The 20,960-nt window shown below is 35.5% G+C and overlaps 1 protein-coding gene across 1 annotated transcript in view; it reads left to right on the top strand.

The window, feature by feature from the left end:
* The window catches only part of LOC122797188 (serine incorporator 1-like), a 132,180-nt gene extending 112,026 nt beyond the window's left edge, over positions 1-20,154 (top strand). The window contains exons 3-4 of the mRNA XM_044066011.1: positions 10,291-10,370; positions 20,021-20,154. Of these exons, the coding sequence (XP_043921946.1) occupies positions 10,291-10,370; positions 20,021-20,154 (214 nt within the window). The remainder of the gene's footprint in view (positions 1-10,290; positions 10,371-20,020) is intronic.
* The last annotated feature ends 806 nt before the right edge of the window (positions 20,155-20,960 follow it).

Raw genomic sequence — 20,960 nt, 5'->3', positions numbered from 1 at the left:
AGTAGACATTACTTGTTTTATGCAATGCCCAGTGGTAATGGACAAACAGGAGCTGACCTGGTTAAATACAAAATTGCAGCCAATGGCTCTACACAGACTGTGGTCTATTTGATACTGGCCACCCTCTTTAAATAATGTTCTGAACCTAGTTCATGGTCTCTGGGACTGCTACAGCTGCTTTTTCTTTTAAAATGTCTACTGTTTCCTCCAGTTGACTAAAAAGCTGTATGTCATCAGAAAGAGCTATTCTCAAGCATGCTGGATAGAGGATAGTAGATGTGATCCCCTTTTTCATGAATGATATATATAAGGTGGAGACATTACTTCCTTTTTGGCTAACCCCTATCTGGAACAGTCATTGTTTGAATCAAATCTATTGCCTGAGATAGTGTATTTCTTTCTTCTGTTACTTAGCATGTAAGATCTTCTCCTTCTGCTGGTATGATGAAAATATGAACTATGATAGTTCTGGGGGGGGGGCATGTACTTGAGGAGGAGTAAGGAGTCTATGCGGCCTTTCGAGATGAAGCTTATATGAGGTGTCTAAGCCTAATATGGTAGGTATCCATGCCTGTAAGAATCTCATCATGTTCATCTTTTTGACACATTCTTGCAATTCAAGTATGTACATATTATTTCATCTCACTGTATTCCCTTGGTCATCAATGCACCCATTTAAAACTTGTGTAAATTTGAGGAGGTATGCTAATTCTTCCATAGTCTTCAACAGCATGCTAGTACAGATGACCATCTCCTTAACTGAGTTTTTAATATCAAGCACCTGAGTTTGAAGCATAGCCTAGAAAACATCTATGGAGATTGCAAGCTTATTTACCATAGTGGCAGGATGAGCTGACCCATTAATTGCAAGGATTTCCTGTTGCTGTTGAGAGGGTGGCTCCAAAGTTAGTGGACCCTTGTCCCCTTCTGGTTGTATGCACTCCACCATAGTTAGGGCCATCTTGTTCAGGACTTGAGATCAATATTTATCAAGATGGGTCTTTGCTTTCTGAGCAGATTTCTTTGCTGGCATGTAGACCTTTGAAAATACAGTTTCTGTTGAATTGAACAGTGTGACTTACTAAAACTGCAATATATCAGGCAGCTTTTTAAACAATCGAGCCTTGGTCTGCGATGAAGCTCTATTCCCATAGGTGATGACAGAACAGTTAGTCAACTAATACTTTTAAATGAGTTAATAACATAGAAAATTACGATTGGGTCTTTGATCATAATCAGCTTACCATGTGTTCAGGTCATGGATATAAGAAAGTTACTTCAAGAGTGAAGATTGCGAGGTGAATCTTGCATTCATGTCAAGAACACACAATAAAAGATTATGAGTGGTGACCCATTCATAATGCTTTGTGGTGCTTGGAGCTTAGTCTGCTGCATGTGCTACCAGTTACAGAAAAAACAAGGAAAAAGAAAGAAAAAGAATATTTAGGAGTGCGTAGTCTTTTATCAGCTTTGAAAGCTAGTAAATCACTTATTATTGTTAGACACACAGCAGCATGTCAGCTTCTGTACTTAAGTGTTCTAGACAAATCCAGAAATAATGTAGAGAAGAGAGAATTAAAAATCAAGGTCAGTTTTTTTTTTTTTTTAATATTGCTCTAATTCACAAAAAATCCTAATAGAATAACATATTTTGCATTAACATGCAACAATAATCTGAACTATAAGAAGTATGAAATTCTAATGTCTGGCATTATTGACTGATCGTAATCCTCTGTGAGTTACCAGAAAATCAAAAGCATTTATGAAGGATGACACAAAAGTATGCAGAGCAAATCAAGCACATACTGTAAAATCAGGGACATTTGAGATATGGACAGCTAGCAGAAACAACATGCTCCTCTGTTGAACTAATGGCATTAAAAGCTATTAGACACATAATTTCTGCCAAACTGTCTGTTTTTAAGTGTGGCATGGTTGAAAAACTAGTTTGCCTCCTGGTACTTTTCTTTGCTCTGCAGACATTGTCTGCAGTTAGTCTCTAGTGCAAGATCTGATCTTAACAGCATTTGTGTTCTTAACAAGGTTTTATTGACCCCCATGTTGTTAAGAATGGGTTTCCTGCTAGGGAAGCACTTAATACATGCATCATTTTCCTGAATTGGAGCATAATTACATATACTACAAAAAAGATATACACAAAAACAACTCTGATTAAAATGGGCGGATCAAATACACCCCCCCCCACACACACACACAAACATGTATACTCAACTTATTTTTAAGGAACAATATATACCATTTTCCTGACTACTCTGAAACATGACATATAATTTATTAGTTCTACAAAAAAGTAATAATTATAGACCCTAAATATGAACAGTTTTTGCTTGGTACATTTATGCTATTCATTTAATAAGTAGTACATTATTTATTTTATCTATGGCAAAGAAGCTGGTAACACATGCATCAAAACAATAGCTGCACAATTTAATAAATTGCTGGATGGGGGTGTTAATTAGTTCTGCTTAATATGTGACACCAAGAAGAAGAAGAATAATCATGATTGGGACCCACCACCAGCAAAGATCCATTTTGACGACTAATCGTGTATATATTTTCATAGTCCTACACTGGCTTCAACTACTCAGTCAGGAAAAAATCAATACAGAATTAAAGAATAAAAGAAAAAATACTTTTTCATAAAGGCAAAAATTGTTCCTCTAAGCATTGTGCAAATGCAATGATTCATCTAAATCAAGTTTTAACCTACATTTCACACAAAATTATAATGTGACATTTAAAAAAATATGGCAAAGACCTTGTCTGTTATGGCAACATCATTATATAACTGTGTTTGTGTGGTGTGTGTGTGTGTGTGTGTGTGTGTGTGTGTGTGTGTGTGTGTGTGTGTGTGTGTGTGTGTGTGTGTATGTATATATATATATATATATATATATATGTGTGTGTGTGTGTGTGTGTGTGTGTGTGTGTGTGTGTGTGTGTGTGTGTGTGTGTGTGTATATATATATATATATATATATATATATATATATATATATATATATATATATATATGTGTGTGTCTGTGTGTGTGTGTGGATCTACTTTGCTTTGTCGAAATTTGATTATTTCCAAAATGGAAAAGTAGCATCCCACCTACGCGAAAGTGCACTTAAACGGAAATGCACTTTTGCGAATACCGGTTCAACTAACCGGTAAAAAAAAACAAAAAGGAAAGACAAAAAACACTGTGCTGCTCACACCCCCACTACTTAAATATATTAACTCTGAGATCGCACTACAGTGGGGAAACATGTAAATTCCCTTTTTCCCACTGTAGTGTGCTTCAGTGCTGCAGTGTTTCGTGTTTTGTTTCTTTACCAGTTCGTTGAACTGATATTCGCGAAAGTAAAATTCACATAAGTGGACTTCTACTTTTCTTTTTCAAAATAATGAAATTTGGACAAAGAAAAGAAGACCCATATATGTATATAGATGTATATATATCTTCATTTAATCAGGCAACTTACCTGATTAAATGAAGCTTATTTGCCAGACATTACACCTGCATTTTAATGTTGTATGTAAATAAAAAATAGATTTATGTTATTCATTTTTGTCTTCAACTACCACATAAAAATGGTTGCATACTGGTGTATTGGATGTTAGCATGAACATTGAAACATTGTTGTTATGCCCCATGATTAAGGGTGCATATATTTTTTTGGGGAATAGTTTATTTATTTTATGCATTTTGGTGTGCTATGATTCTAGAAGGTATTTTTTAATGGCATGTTTCTCGGGATGTAATTTGTTTTACTACTGGTTACTGAGGTCACATTTTGTGAGTGTCAGGTGCCTTAGTCACAGGACACCGAGTATCAAAAACAAATGGCAGTTTTAAATAGTAGATCAGTCACACTATTGACAATGATTCCTTTGTTTTGAGAGACTTTTCCCTTCTTTATGCTTACCCAACCATAGAGATGGTGTCTATAAGTTTGGGGGTGTGAGGGTTACAGTGAGGTCTTGACCCAATGCAAAAAATGCTTTTAGGTGGAGTTTTTAGCCTTGTGGTGCTCTGGACATTTGTATTTGGTAAGTCGGTTCATCAGCATGTTGTGTTTCAACCTTTCATTGGGGAATCAGTTATATAATATTAGGTTTTAGATTTTTTCCCTAAATATAAATCTAAACTTTTTTTATTTTTGGCTTATGCTGGCCATTTTGGGTGGTTGTTTTCAGTAATGAAAATAAATATTTCCCTAAAATATACATTTTTGGAGTGGTGCTGCTTATACTTGGAAAGGGAGGGAGGTAGTTTCTGAGTACAAACCTCCAAGAGTGCAGGCTACTCCCTGATTATGATATAAGACAGTACAATTTTTCATACGTGTATATCAATAGATAGTTAGACACAAGAAAGTATAATAAATTACATTATACCTAATGTATAATGTAAGCAGAAGGGTGAAATAGAGGTATGCAAAATTCAATGGTAACTCAGGAATTTTTTTGGATCAAACATTTCTACAGATTACTCTTTAGAGTACCCAATATTCAGGGAAAGGTGGAGAGAATACATTTAGGCATTGAAAAATGCATGGATTATTCAGGGAACAAGTGCTGTAATTAAATATCAGAAACTGCAGAATAATGCATTTGAGTTACTTGAAAGTATGGGATCACCAAGAGAATGAAATGACATGAGTTGCATAGGACTGGGAACTTGAGATAGTCATAATTTACATAGCATGCTCATGTATCAGTAACAGCAAACATGGTGTGATATTGTGTTCAGGGAAGGGAGCTACTGTCAGGGGGAGCAATGCAATAATATCCTTGTAATAGCCAGTGATGGCGACTCATTATATGTAGTTGATGTTTTCTGGAGATAAATTTCTGAGACAGTGCAAAACTGCCAAATGCAGCTTAAATGACTTTCTAATGATGATGTTGCTAAGTATTAGAACCTGTGACATAATGCATAAGGATTTCTGTATACTTATAAGTTTGAGGCGAATGAGTGGTTACACAATAAAGACCTCCCTCTAAGTATTTATTTATTTATTTACTATATTACATTTGTCAACAATTATCTTCCCACTGAAATAAGACTTTTTACAGAATGGAGTGAAAATAAAATTCACAAGCAGCAAAAGGCATTTTTCTAGCATAATAATGTATTATACAGCAGATAGCCTTTCCAAAAACTTCTCAACTATCTCTGAAATGGTCATTAGAGTACTGTATTCCAGGCAGGGCAAAGCAAGTACAGTTGAATTATTTGACAACCGTAATGTCCTTAAAGTACAATATTCCCAGCTCAGAAACAAGCTGTTATCAGTATCACATGATTAATCCATTGGTAATTTGTATAATGGTGTGTATACATAAACTCTAAATACCTTACACATCTAATGCAAAAATACGTATTTTAGTTGAGGTTCCTAAATTTTGTTTTAAGAACAATACTTCTTTGAGCAAAATGTTGTGCTATAAACCTGTTCAAAAGAAACCAAGGATTACTGATAGCATAGGAACTCTTCCTTGCAGAGATTGTAATATGTGTCAGTTTATTGAAACTACTGACACATTTGAGCATCTTGAGACTAAGCTGGTTTATAAATTCAATTCAGTAAGGACTGCTTGGCTCTTACCATTTAGCATCATTACAGGATTCTGTATAACTCTGAGTTGAATATCTTGGTTTTTACAAATGAGGCTCTAGGTAACCCAATGCTGTGGCATGGATGAATAAAGCTATAAGTCAAATCTATGGCACAGGCACCTGAAACAACAGATGGGGGAAGGATGATCTCAAGTAGCCAGTGCCAGCTCACTTAACTGGGTGAGGAAAGGAGGTGGACAGGTCCGCCACATTGGTAACAAGCAGATGGTCTCCCACAGAAGAGACTGCGATGGATCAAATTAGTTACAGTGCATACATTACTGAGTCAAGGAAAGACCTCCAATAGCCTCTCCTTCTTCACCATGTCTATTGAACCAAACAAGAATTCTCCAGACTTTCTTCAGATCATGTTCCAGGCCAGTGAGGAGACTAAGGCACCTCAAGGCAGCACAGCATCACATATGTTACTGTGGAGGATTTTTTAGTTATAACCTAATTTCCCTACCCTTTCTCATACATGCACAATCCTAGGAAGGACATCCAATGGGAGTGCTGGGTATCATCCTGCCTGCATGGTGATTCACCCAATGCATGCTTCTCTTGAAGATAGTGTCACCCTGTATGTCCCCTACCCTTATCAGATAACAGATATGATGTGCACTCATGTACACATCCTACTCTAAGACTCTAGAGCTGGTAATCAAACCCAGATCACCTGGGCTGTAGCCAGAGCTTTAGCCCTTTACACCATGTCACTGGTAGAGGAGGATACGACTGGACCTCGTTCCTCTTCCTGTTCCCTGGCACTTGTCTCTTGCCTTCTGTAAGAACAACTTGGCTGACAAGGCCACTTGGCTAGGAATGAATGCAACTGACTGCTGTTGCCCAAGCCTGAGGAAGCCTGGTTGTTACCCAATGGGGAAGAACAAATGGGCAGATGAGACATAGGTTGTGGGGCCACTGCGCCAGGTCCTGTGTAGAAAAAATAAAGTGTGATCCTGCCAAACACTATGAAATATTCTTCATGGCATGAGAGTGGACTCAGGATAGTTTTTTTTCACTTTGTTTGCACTGACTGCAGCAAAACACACTATGCCTTGTATGTAGGCAGTAAAGACTGAGCAGATGCCCAATAAGATGCAAATGTAGAAGATCGCTATGAATATAAATACATTACCTTGTTCTACAACATCAAGGTGCATTCTATGGTTACATTTAAAAGAAGGTAGGAAGCAATGCAGTTGTGATATTGCTGAACCTTTGCTGCCCCTTGCACACTGCTAAAAATTAATTTCAAAAAGGTGCCAAAAAACAAAAGTACATGTCAGGATTTCCTGAATGTGTAGATAGCTTAATGTATTTTGTCACAGTGATGTAATGGATTGTGGCATGTGTTGAGTTCAGTGGTGTAGTCAACAAAACTAGAGATTTTGTAAGCTGGAAATTATTAGTGAACAGTGCCTGTAACAAATAGTTAATACTTTCCAAATATTGTTTAAGTAAATGACATTCATAGAACATGCGTTGCCAGTTGGCTATTGATTTGTGATTTCCACCTCCGACATCTATTTTCTTTATTATATATTATTTCTAATTTGTGTGATATTAAGTATGTTCTATGTATAAATTGCCATGTGAAAAAGTTGCCAGTATAGTGATAAAGATGTTAGCTTTGGAAATGTAAGAATTAGTTTTGTATCTTTATCATCTGGCATTTTGCCATTAACTGTTTTGTAACATTTCCATATATTTTGTTTATTATGAACTCTTGTTTCTTTAAGTAATTTGTACAATACTGATAAAATTCCTTTCCCATTTGTGGGAAATTCCATCAGTGTTATTAACTGCTGTATGAACTTAGGAACATTTTCCCTAACAGACTTTTGCATTATTGCTTGTTGGTTTAAAACTGTTTGTCTTAATCCCTACAGTATTAACCACGTCTTATTTTCAAGGTTGAACTCACTAATAATTTGCTCTATCATTAGTACTTTATTAGTGTTTATCAACTGATGCCAGTAAATTAGACCATTCTTAGTGTTTTAACTGCTACTGTGTCCTGAGTTATAATATTATTTTGTGTATATGCTATTGGGAATATGAAAAAGACCATGCTTTTATATCTGGATTTGTGTTTACAAAGTGCATAAAAGACTTTAGGGTATTGATAATGTATTTATAATTTATAATTTTGTGTTTCCCTGTTGCCATATATTCCTTCAATAACCAAAGTAAGCTATTCAGTAGCATTTTTATATGTTTATTTATTGAATCATGAGTGTTTTTAACCAGATTTTTTAATGTACTAGTTTCCATTTGGAAATCTTTGTTTAACTGTAGAGAAACTGTTTTTTAAGCTGATGATTGTATATATCCTTCTAAATCCAGTGAGCTTATTCTCCCTTCTTCCCATTTGTCAAAATGATGTCTTAGGGCAACTCCAGGATTTTTAGGGTACCATAAGAATTTTGTTATTAACCCTTCAAATTGTTTTAAATATGATTTAGGTGGTGGTAGTGAGCAAGCTTGTATAAAATACAGAATTTTCAGGAATATAATAATTTTAATTATAAATAGTCCTTCCTCCATGGTAAAAAATAGCTTATTCCATTTTTATATGAGTTCTTTGATATTATCCAAAATCTCTCTATAATTTAGTTGCACTGTTGTATGTATGCCATTTGTAATTTTAACTCCTAAGTTTTTTATTGTATCATTTCTAGATAGATATTTATGATATTTTTATTTAATGCTTCTTTGTTCATATTTATTAGTAACATATTGGTTTTATTTTCATTAAATGATAGTCCAGAAATCTTCTTAAACTGTTTTGTTGATTTCCATAGTTCTTTTAGTGCCTTACTATCTTCTTTTAAAGTCAATAAAATGTTGTCTGCAAATAACTGAATCTTTAACTCAAGATCAGTAAGTTGAATTCCTTGAATGTTTGGGTTTGCATGTATGAAATTTGCTAATGATACTATTACTAATGCAAATAACAAAAGAGAAAGTGGACAACCCTGTTTTGTATCTTTTGTAATGGTAATAGGCTCCGACAAACAGGATCCTATTTTTATGTATGCTGAAGATTTATCATAAAGAGACCTTATTAGTGAGGTAACATTTTTCGAAAATCCATACTCCACCAGTGCAAGCCAAAGGTAATCCCCATTCACGGAATCAAATGCACTGTTAATATCTAAGAAAATGACATTCATTGTATTTATTTATTTATTTTAATGAAATCAATAAGGGACAAAATCCTCTTTATACTTTCATATGTATTTCTGTTTTTAATTAATCCTGTTTGATCATTCTCTATCAATAATGGCAATATTTGTTTTATTCTGTTTGCATAAACTGTCATAAATATATTATAACCTATATATAATAAACTTATAGGTCTATATGAAGTACACTCATCAGGTTTTTTATCTTGTTTCAAAATTGATGCAGATGAGTGTATTTCCAAGGAGGAGGACATTTGTTACCTTCTTTAACTGATGTGAACACACTTAGTAACAGATTTAATGCATTATTAGATAGTAGTTTAAATATCTCTGGTGTCATATTATCATTACCTGCGGCTTTGTTTAATTTTAGTTTCTTGATTTGTGCTTTAATTTCTGTCATAGTTATATCTTTATCTATTATTTTTCTGTGTTCATCTGATAGTCTTTGTCTTATATTTTCCTTATGGAATTTTCTAAGTGCTTCACTTGATTCTACTTTATTTTCTTGACTACTGAGTTTATTAAAATACACTCTAAAGGCTTCTTGAATTCCTTCTAAGTCTGATACTTTTCTCTTTTTGTCTGTATTGTATATTTCTTTTATCTGATTTGCCTTTAACATTCTTGTCTGTGGAAGCATCGCATTTTCCCTGAGTTAATGTACTGAGGTTAAAGATCACTGTTACTCCTCACTGGCATCAGCGAGAGGAAAACAATTTTGTCAAAGGCTTTCTTTTTTACTTTTAGATTGGATTAAAATGTTTGTCATTATAATGAAGATCTTGATTGGTGCTTTATGCACCACATAAAGTGGTGCAAAAGCATTCAACCATCTTCATAAAACATCTCACTCAGTCCATTTCTCTCCTAATTTCACTGGTTTGTTACTGTTTGTAAGAACCAATCTTGCCTATGACTGAATTGTATGTCATTTACTTGTTTTGCGTTTTTTTTTCTTGTTCACATTTTCTAAGATCTATGTTTGGTTTGATTGGATTAAACCAACAGATACATAAAATAAGTGATTCCCAAGGTGACATGACAAAAATGTGAGAGATGCTGAATCAACACTGAAAAGTATGGCCACTGAATGACAATTGGTGACTCAAACAATGATATTCAAAAATGGTGCAACAAGTTTAAAAGGAAGTTTGCTGGGAGATTTGCCCCTTGCACCCCCTCCTGATATAGTTGTACTACTATCCTATTCCCTTGTACTTAACTCTGAAATCACTGTAGATCTGAATAAACATAACAGTAATTGCACTGTGCTGGCTGCAAAATTGAATATATATATATATATATATATATATATATATATATATATATTTTTTTTTTTTTTTTTTGATTGCCACATTTGTGCCTGCCACTCACTTCAGATGTATAAGCACATTTCTAGATGTTAAGCTACACATTTCTTTAAATAATTTATTTTATTTTACAGTATGTTTCATTACATTTCAGGTTTTGGTTTTTCAAGCTGTCAGCCATGACTGCATTAATGGTTGGATCGTTTTATATTCCTGAAGGACATTTCACTACAGGTAAGACTGAAAATGAATGGAAGTCCTAATTGTATAATTGGAGGCGCACTCAGCTGTAATGAGTTAAAAGGCTAGAAATTATGTAACTGAATGCAAATTAAAAAAAAAAAAAATAACACGTGTTACAGTATCTTATGCAAAATGCTCCAGAATTATAAATAAATAGAGGAAAAGGAGGAGGAGGTAATTCAGAGAAAATGAACTAATATTTATCTATTCTCACTTCATACTTACTTTACTTCTGCATTTAGTGATAAGGATCATCATGTTTACAGACTAAGGAATTCACATTCACACAAAGCCCTGTCAGTATACTTGGTATCCTACAGACTGCTAAGAGGTAACCTGTTTCTGGCATACAAGGCACCCTCCAACCCATTACTGATGGATTTACTGCACATCAGCAAATCACATGGCATCAGAAATACTCTGTTTAGGGATATAAACCTCTTTTGTAACATCAATAGAATGATTTGGATGGACAGGTATATCTCATAGAAAATACTAATGCTGTGGGATGAATTTCCCATCCACATAAACCAACCTTCATCCCTGTACATATTTAAGCACAACTTGGATTTATGGTTGGACAAACAGAAAATTTACCTCAGGACTGCCCCCTGTGCTACTAAAGGACAGAGACAGCTCCTAAATGCTTTATTCCATGCATGGGTCTCCTCAAATTATCTTTGGCATGATCCCACTTACTCTCATTAGGGGTAATATATAATTATTGACCATTGGATGGGTAAAGCCAGTCTATAAACAAATGGGATGGGTTATTTCAAGCATAACTAAAGGCAACTGGCTAGGCTTAAAATGGTCTGCAAGGGCAGCTAACCTAGTACTTACCTATCTATGAACATCAAATGCCACTATTCTAAGCTCCAGGGTACAAGTCACCCTGTTGAATGTGCAAACACTTTTAGGACATCTGCAAGAGGGAGTTAACGGCTTCCTGAGTTCCCTGGGTTTGCAGAGATGCCTCCTGTTAACAAACTGTGCCAAGAAAAGTTCCAGCAGGGCCTGCCAGGGGATATTCTTATGAAACTTCCAATCCACTTAAGATGGCTGCTGTCAAATTAATGCAGCAAGTGCTCTACATGGAGGTTGTCACAGATCCTCACGTTTGTCAGTCATTCATAAACAGTAAAGATAGTCACCCTCCAGACAACCCTCATCTTTGTAATTTGTATAAATTATTGTTAACTGTATTCATTATATGACTTTATTTTCTTCTACATAACATCTCATCAAAACTAGATCACTTACTCCCAAGTTGTGAGACCACAGCGCACGTTAAATAAGGAGATGCAGGGGTAAAGTTTCCCATATGGTTTGGAAATAAGGGACATTGCAATATACTTCACCTGGACTTCTATTTTTGAGGTATTCATTGCCACATTTCAGTGATAGGATATATTGAAGAAAGTCTAAAATAATAGTAATATATCCTTCATTATCTTATTGTTTTCTACCACCATAGGTGACCATAGGTGAAGGGAAGCTGCAACCAAGAATTCTGTTCCCCACATCACTGCCACAGGTCAGCTCAATGCCTATAAGACTGTATCCACTATTTAATCTACTTGACAATCTCACACACTTCCTTGCCAACATCTGCACTATTGGTGGAGATTGATACACTATTTGGACAAATCAGATACCTCATTAAATTTCTATAATGACAGAACAACATGTAATATGACATTTGATTACTGTGAAAGTCCAACTAGGTAGAAGCCCGTTTTCAGTAGAGACCTGGGGAGAAAAGCTGCAAAGTATTACAAAACATTTTAAGAATAATAATTGTATAGTCTTTAAAAATAATCCAATAAACAAATACAGCTAAAATAATTATAACAGATTTGACATAATCTGATAACATTGATTAAGAGGAGATAAAACGTATATGATAGACAATAGTTAGAAAAAAATTAGCCAGTTTATAGATAAATTAAAGGTAGGTTATTATAATACAAACAGGAATTGCAAGGTGTAGTGGGAGAAAAGGAGGCTTAAGGTATATTTAGAGATAAAAGCAAACCAGGAAGTAAGGAAGTGACCGAAGAAGGAAGAATAAGGAGATGTAAGGTATGAGTAGGTATTTGTCCACATGCCATACTCCTGAAGGAATTCTCAGAGCACATGGCAGGGCAAGAGGTTTTAAGCCTTTTTCAAGTTGGCAAAAGAGTGGTGGATAGAACTAACCAACACTAAGGACTTCCTCAAACAACTCTGTAAAGCTAGAGTGCTACTCTACTGTTCTGTGGCCTGGACAGAATCTGAATTGTTCCTTTTTTATGGTTTGTTATTAATCCCAATATTTATGCATAATTACATGCACAAGTATTGCTGTTATAATGCTAACAATTTGCCGAAGACCTCAGAAGCTTTTCAGTCTTCTTCTTGTACATTTTTTTTTCTTTTGTCTAGATTCCTTTGAACTATTACTCACCAACTATTAATTGCCCCTTCTCTTTAACTCTGCTTTTTGTAGGAATCTGTTTTGCAGTTAATTCTAAAATGTTACACTTGAGTGCACATCGGAACTCTTTTTATAGTATCCCACTGTTTCTGTCCTACAGTTTAGTTTATGAGAACCATTCTCACATCCTTATCTTCAATATAGTTATCCTCTATTTCTGTCCCCCCATCCAAATTTAATTTCTCTGAACACTTTTCTCATGTCCAGACAATAACTATACTTTTAACGTTTTGCTTAGCCTTATCACCTCACAATTTAAACTCAGATGACCAGAACTTTTGGGCACATATACACTGTGTTTACTTGCTTGATTAGTAATATTTAGTGCAGTGCAATATCTAGGAAGCTGTTCCTCGTAGTGTGAAAACATCTGCTGCATCTGTCCAACATGGCAGTAATCCCTTGCTAAACTCTCAGCATTAGGATATTAAACCCTGTTGCTCTTTAAATTAATATGTTTGCTTTGGAAATAAACAGCCATCAGTTCAGTTTCATTGCTGGTATCTTCTGATATACACACTGTGTAATGTTGTTGTTTTTCTTTCAGCTTTTCCCGGTTATGGGTCGCCACAGCGGAACTCCGGTCCGCTAATGATTGGCGGTCAATGTTTATGGTGCCGAGGTGCCAGCCCGACGCCCAACCTTCAACAAAGGCACGCCCATTCACACATGTCTTTCAAACGCCACTCTTATGTAGTGATATGTAGGCATGTATCCTTTTTAAGGACTTAATTTTGCTGCTAAATTGTCATTACAAACAACAACTCACATCAACAGTTATCATTCCATTGCAATGGATAAAAGCAAATAATCAATCATATCCTTCTGTCATGTGTCCAGTTAACAGTAAATCTTAGTAATATCTTTGATCTCAGTCATTAACTCTAAATCTTTTATAATTTGCATAACTGATTATATCTATCCTCCTTTACCCCAAGAGGTGTTAAAGATCCCCAATTCATCTGCACAAAAATATTCACTGTTCATTAACTAGCCTGCTGATACCTTTCTTATCCTTTGTTACATTTAATATCCCTTTTCTCATATTTGTGTGCATTTTCTCTCTTAAGTAATGTCATGCTGTAATACACAAGTATCTAGTTCCCATTTTATGCCAAGCTAGCCAATAATATCATCTAATACTGTCTCTAAATAGTATATTATACAAAATCTTATGCAAATTTTGGGATACTGCCAACACTATATCTGTGTTTTCAGACAGACACAAAACTTTTCTTTGATGCCTGTACAAGATCTTAGATATGTCCCATGACTAAGTCCTTAATAACAATCATAAAAGATCACACATCTGACATGTGCATATTCACTGAATATATATTTTATCATTTTTTGAATGTTTGTTTTAACTCTTGGTAATGACAGTCCATTCTGTTGAGGTCATGCTGATCAAAGATTACAGCTTCAACTCAAAGTTTTTAAAAACAACTAGAACAATTAAGCAAACTTACACACTGAGCTCGATGCTTCCAGCTTCATCAATTTTAGCAGTTATGTCGAAGCTCTGACAAAGCTGAAAGCACTCATCTTTTGTTTTTACTTAATAAACTGTGGGTTAAACAAGCAATACCAGCTTGAATCCTGTTTTCTTGTTTTTTAATAAGAATGCAAACTGATCTTTAACACAGATCTTACATTAGAATTTGTTTTAGCAATTTGTATGCCATTAGAGAATGTGAGACCTGTAGATTGCACCCTGATTGTAGAACAAACACTTTCCAGTAGGGTATTAATTTACAGATAACACTCGCTGAAAAACAAATTCACTGCTTCATGATAGCAATTAAAGCTGCTGTGGAGCTCGGACTAAATAAACTAATGGCCACCATTGTTTTATGCTTGCTAAGCAATGCTATTGTTGTTTAGCAAGTGTAAAAAAGAAAAAATTAAAATAAAAAAATTGTGAGTGTGTATGTGTTTGTCTGTATGTGAGTGTATGCATGTATGAGAGTGAGAGAGAGATTGATCGAGCTATTATTTTATATACCCTAAGCAGCAGTTTTGCTGTTTTGCCAGTGTAAAAAATAAATGAAACAGAAAAAAGTGTCTTTGTGTGGTGTATGTGTGTGTGTGTCTGTGCGTGCACACATGCGCGTGTGTGTATGTTTCTGTCTGCATGTGTGAGTAAATGTGTGCATAAAAGCAGAAGGGACTGTATGTGTATATGTGTGCGTGTGTGTGTGTGTGTGTGTGTGTGTGTGTGTGTGTGTGTGTGTGTGTGTGTGTGTCTGTGCGTGCACACACGCACGTGTGTGTATGTTTTTGTCTGCATGTGTGAGTGAATGTGTGCATAAAAGCAGAAGGGACTGTATGTGTATATGTGTGCGTGTGTGTGTATGTGTGTGTGTGTGTGTGTGTGTGTGTGTGTGTGTGTGTGTGTGTGTGTGAGGTCAACCACTGGCAGCAGTAATAAAGAGGCTTGCATACCTCTGGACCTTCCAGCTGAAAACATCTGGATAAAGCCTAAAATAAAAGGGGAACAAAGGTCCAAAAATAGGAACAGATTTTAATTATCACTCTTATAAAATTACAAACTTGCTTAAATAAAAAGATTTGCGTTAGCATGAATTTTCTGAAGGAAATAAAAGTCTGAAACTCAGATGTACATCATTATTTATTCATTTCAATCTCCAATGGCTGGCAAAAAAACAAATGTTTTAGGAGTAAGCGACCAAAAAATAAAGTAAATACCTGTATAATTTTTTAAAGTGTTATATTTTGGATGTAAAATGCTTCCTCCAACACCACTAACATATACTACAGCAAGTTGGAAACATTAGGCACAGGAACCATTTAACATCAAAAATTTTGTATAACATCTATTTTTATTTTGTACGTATATCTGAGATGGAATCAATATTTTTATCTGTATGTTGTATATGTATCTTGTTATTTACAGATGTGGAGCTTTTCTCCCAGGACCTCCACTTAAAAAGGACATTACGCCCAATTGGACTTTCCTGGTAAACAAATATAAAATAAAATAAATACATAATAATAATAATAATATAAAAATAATATAGTAATAAAAAATAAATAAGTGTAACACAATAATTTTACAGCCAACCCATTCACTAAGTACAATAATGCCCTCCAGGCTGTGAGTTATTGTGGAAATAATGCTCTTCCAGGGGTGTAGAGGCCCTCTACCTTTGGTGCCTGGCCTCAGAACACCACTGGGTGGTTATTGTTTCCACAGTAACACACACCCTGTTGGGCATTATTACTTGCACATCATTCCTGTACAACTAGTTTTCTTTTTTTTTTTTTTTTTGGTTTGTTCTTCCTTAAGGAAAGCATTTTCTACCCTCAAGGCTGTCGGTGGAAGTATTTTACATCAAAAATATAAAATATGTATAAAACATATTCATTATGATGTCATTTAGATTGTCTAGAAATTTTTAACTCCTACTCTTGTTTGGATAACAATATTCCTTGTCTAAGTCCTACCAGTCTGTAATCTGTTATCTCTATGTGTGGAGCTTTTCTCCCCGGGCCTCTACTGAAAATGGAAATATATCCAGCTAGACTAGCCCGGTTAACAAATGTCAAATAAATATATAAATAAATAAAATAAAATAAAATGTAAGCATTTTATGTCTAGACATCACTCCCCCCACACACACACAGACATATTCAGAAATACAGACATAGCAAATATACAGACTCACACATATATACAAAGAAAACAGATTCACAGAATATACATAGATATAAACACATACACACACACACACACACACACACACACACACACACACACACACGCACACACACTCACATACAGCACTTCCGCTTTGATGTATACAAATACAACTTAAGGGGTCTCCTTCTGAGAAAATTAATTAAAAAATAAATAAATACACAATGCAATGCATTGTCATTCTTGCCCTCCATTACTGTCTCTGGTTTTGCAGCTGACTGATTCATCTGATGATTAAAGTCAGTAAATGACAGACATTAGGAGTTACATAATCAATGCTAATAGACTGCTTGTTACAGTCAGCACTGTCTCTTGTTATGTCTCTCCCTTACATTTACATTCTCACCCACGCATGCAAGAACATATGCGAACATGCAGAAACTCACACACACAAACAGAAATGCACACACTTACAGGCTTTTTTTATTTTAATTTTATGCTCACTAAACAGCAAAGTGCTGTTTAACAAGTGTAAAAAAATGGCAGCCATTTGTATCTTAAGTGTCTGGGCTTCACAGCAGCGTAATATGCTGCCATGAAGTGATGGACTTGTTTTTCAGTTGGTATTAGCTGCTCCTTAACAGGGGTGGCCGTGGTGGTGCAGCGGTTAGAGTTGCCACCTCACAGCAAGAGGCTCTCTGGTTCAATCCTCAGCTGGGGTGCCTTCTGTGCAGAGTCTGCATGTCCTCCCTGTGGTAGTGTGGGTTACCTCCAGATGCTCCTGTTTCATCCCAAAGACATGCTGTAGGTGAAATGGGTACTCTAAATTAGCCCTAGATGTGAGTGCATGCATGTGTGTGCCTTTTGTGGAAGGATGGGCACCAGGCTGGCAACTCCACACTGTAAAAACTCCACTGCCAATCATGAGCAGACAGGTGATCCACTGTGGTGACCCCTAACCAGGAAAAAGCTGAAAGAAGGAGATTAGTTGTACATTAACAGTAACATCCTACTTAAGAATGTTCACTCTCCAATCAGGATTTAAGGCAGAGCTTGCCCATTGTTTAATGTAAAATAAAACAAGACTCCTTCTGTCTTAATACATGTTTCACACTACTATCAAGCCTTTTAATATCTGCATATTGAAAAAAGCTACCCCTGCCTTCATCTTTTCATACTGTGAATTTTGACATTCATAGAACTGCTCTGATAAGCAAGCAATAATGCCCAACAGGTTATGTGTTACTGAGTAAATAATGCCCAGCCAGGGGTGTTATGAGGCCCGATGCCACAGGTGGAAGGCTTCTATGCTCTTGGAAGAGTGCTATTTACACAGTAACACACACTGTGAATGGCTTTGTTCTACTTAGAAAATGGGCTGCCTGTAAAATTGTTGTGTTTTACTTACTTACTAATTTTTTTATACTATATTTTTATATATTTTTTTATATGAAATAGTTCCTCCGCCTAATGTTTTATATTTGATGTAATGTATGTAAATAGTGTTGGAGGAAGCATTTTACATCCAAGATATAACCCGTTAAAAAATATCCATATATTTACTTCATGTTTTGGTTCCTTACTCCTAAAATGTGTGATTTGCTTTCAGTCATTGGGGATTGAAGTCACTAAATAATGACATGCATGTGAGTTTCAGACTTTATTCTGTTCAGAAAATTTACTCTAATACAAATCCTGTTATTTAAACAACTTTCTAATTTTATAATTGCAATATTTAAACTCTGTTCTTATTTTTGAGCCTTTGTTCCCATTTATTTTAGGTTTCATCTAGATTTTTTGAGCTAAGAAGTAGAGAGATATGCAAACCTCTTTATTGCTGCCAGTGGTCGCTCGATGTCACTCGCTCCCTCTCACACATGCACAGACACTGGCGCTTCAGAAATGCATTCTCACACAAACCCTATCATTACAGAAACTTTGCCAGTATTTAAAATCTGTCCCTATTTTGAGCCTTTGTTCTCCCTTTAGTTTAGGCTTTTGCTGTTATACACCTCACCCTCTTAGTGTGAGAAATCTGGACAAAGCCTGACATAATGTGAGTAGAAAGGTCCACACATAGGGACAGATTTTAAATACTGCTCCTATAAACTTAGAAAGTTGCTAAATAAAGGGTTTGTGTTAACGTGCATTTTATGAAGGATTTGAAGACTGAAACTCAAATGTAAGTCATTATTTTATGACTTTAGTCTACAGATCATCACAATGTTTGCCAAAAAACACAAATTTTATGAGGAACAGACCAAAAATATGAAGTAAAAATCTGGACATTTTGCAAAAATTTGAACAGTTGAGAGGTATGGGCTATCTTGATCTAAGAGGTTGAGAGGTATGCAAACCTCAACTGCAGCTGCAAGCACTCAATTGCTCTCACACTTTACAAGCACACTCTCTCTCTCATACACACACACACACACACACACACACACACACACACACACACACACACACACACACACACTTCTGCTTTCATGCACTCAAGCACGAATACAGAAATATAAACAGACTTTTTTTATGTTTCATTTACTTTTACATTCGCTAAACAGCAAAAGTGTTGCTTAGCTAGTGGAAAATAACTGCTCAATCGAGCTCACTCATACATGCACATGGACATAAACACACACACTTTTTTAAATTTTTCTTTCTTTTTTTATTTTACATGCAGTGGTGCAGCGGTGCAATGTTGTAGCAGTTAGTGTTGTCACCTCACAGCAAGAGGTTCTCTGGTTTGATTTTCAGCTGGAGTGCCTTCTGTGTGGAGTCTGCATGTCCTCCCTACATTTGTGTGGGTTTCCTCAGGGCGTGTTGGCTTCCTCCCACATTCCAAAAGACATTCATCTAGACCGTTTATTTCTAGGCCTCTGCTGAAAATGGCCTCTGTCCTAGCTGGATTTTTTCAGTCAACAAATGTTAAATAAAAATAAAATACATTCGCTAAAGAGCAAATGAGCTGCTTAGCCAGTGTAAAACAATGGTGGCCATTAACTTACACTCAGTCTGAACTCCATGGCAGCTTACTCCACTGCCGTGAAGGGGCAGACTTGTTTTTTTTCCGAGGGCATTATTTGTATATTAACACCCTTCTGGAGAATGTTTGTTCTCCAATCAGGGTGCGGGTGCAGTGGTTGACCATTCTCTAAGGATTTTTAAAGCACTTATTCTTGATATTTCTACAGCATTCATTTAATCTTTCTAAAAACTTTCTTTTTGTTTCACCAAAATATATTTTCTTAAAAAAATTGCTTTACATGCACCACTTTATTACTGTTGTGGCAATTTTAAGCTGCTAATATGATTTTTGACTACCAGTCTGTACCTCAATTTTCTCTTTCATAATTTCACAAATGCTACAGTAGTCACACCAGTGGGAACACTTAGTATATGGCGAAAAGACCCATATTACTGCTACAGGTCTTGTGTCCAATATGTCCTGGGTGTGTATGCAGTATTTATGGCCTTGTTTTGTTTGTTTTTTTTTTTCAGAATTTTTGTGCAAAGAAGATGAGAAACATGGCGTGCATAGTAAAACAACTGCTCACACACCTAATGGGCACACGTTTATATACTTGGTTTACAGTGTGTCAGTACCACTGTTCCTACATGAAGGAATTTGTTAAATTATTCTTAAATGTGTCCATGTAAATTGCACAGCTGAGTAATCAAAATGAAAATCATGAATTTTCTTTAAATATTTTCCTAAAATTTGTTCATGATAGACTGCATCCCTATGCCCATAGTTTTCTTTTTTTTCAGGGCATAAGGGATCCTATCACTTCCGGACCCCAAGGTATCTCATTTCACACCCCTTGGCCTTCTTTCTTACCTCAACTGCAGGTAACAATCTATGCCCAGACAACATATGCAAGGGAACAGTAAACAAAAAGCACCAACGTGAAAAATCCAGAATATCAAACAACTAACAAGAGTAACAAATAAATGTTTGCCACAGACATAATCAATCTGAAAACCAATGAAAAACTCACCCTTTTTAAGATCAAACACTTCACACGCAATTATCCAATGAACTAATGAAAAACATGTAATTAAAATGTTACTGTTGGAGCTGTTCTGCCCTTCTGCTTAGAACAGCACTAATACTAATATTGTCATTTAACGTAGGCACCGTGCTAGCATTAAGCCTGATCTGCCAGATCGATTATTTATATAACAGTTTATTTTCTCAGTTGCTACATCTGCCATCTCATGCAATCTTTTCAAGTGTAAAAAGGTGCACTCTTTTAAAAAATTTGACAATAAAAGTTATTTTTATACAGCTCACTAATTAAATATTTTATCGATATGTTGCAGATGTCATAAATGTAGAAATGTAACTTTTTCTCCATTATGCCAACACAGAGTGCATCAAATTCTAACCAAAAAAAAAAATCCCATGAGTGTTTAAGTACATATGGGGACTTTTCCG

This window comes from Protopterus annectens, chromosome 3.part0, assembly GCF_019279795.1.
Source record: "Protopterus annectens isolate FY-2018-M chromosome 3.part0, PAN1.0, whole genome shotgun sequence".
NCBI classification, from domain to species: domain Eukaryota; kingdom Metazoa; phylum Chordata; order Ceratodontiformes; family Protopteridae; genus Protopterus; species Protopterus annectens.
Note: the sequence above shows the minus strand (reverse complement) of the source record. Positions and strands in the feature narration are given on the sequence as shown.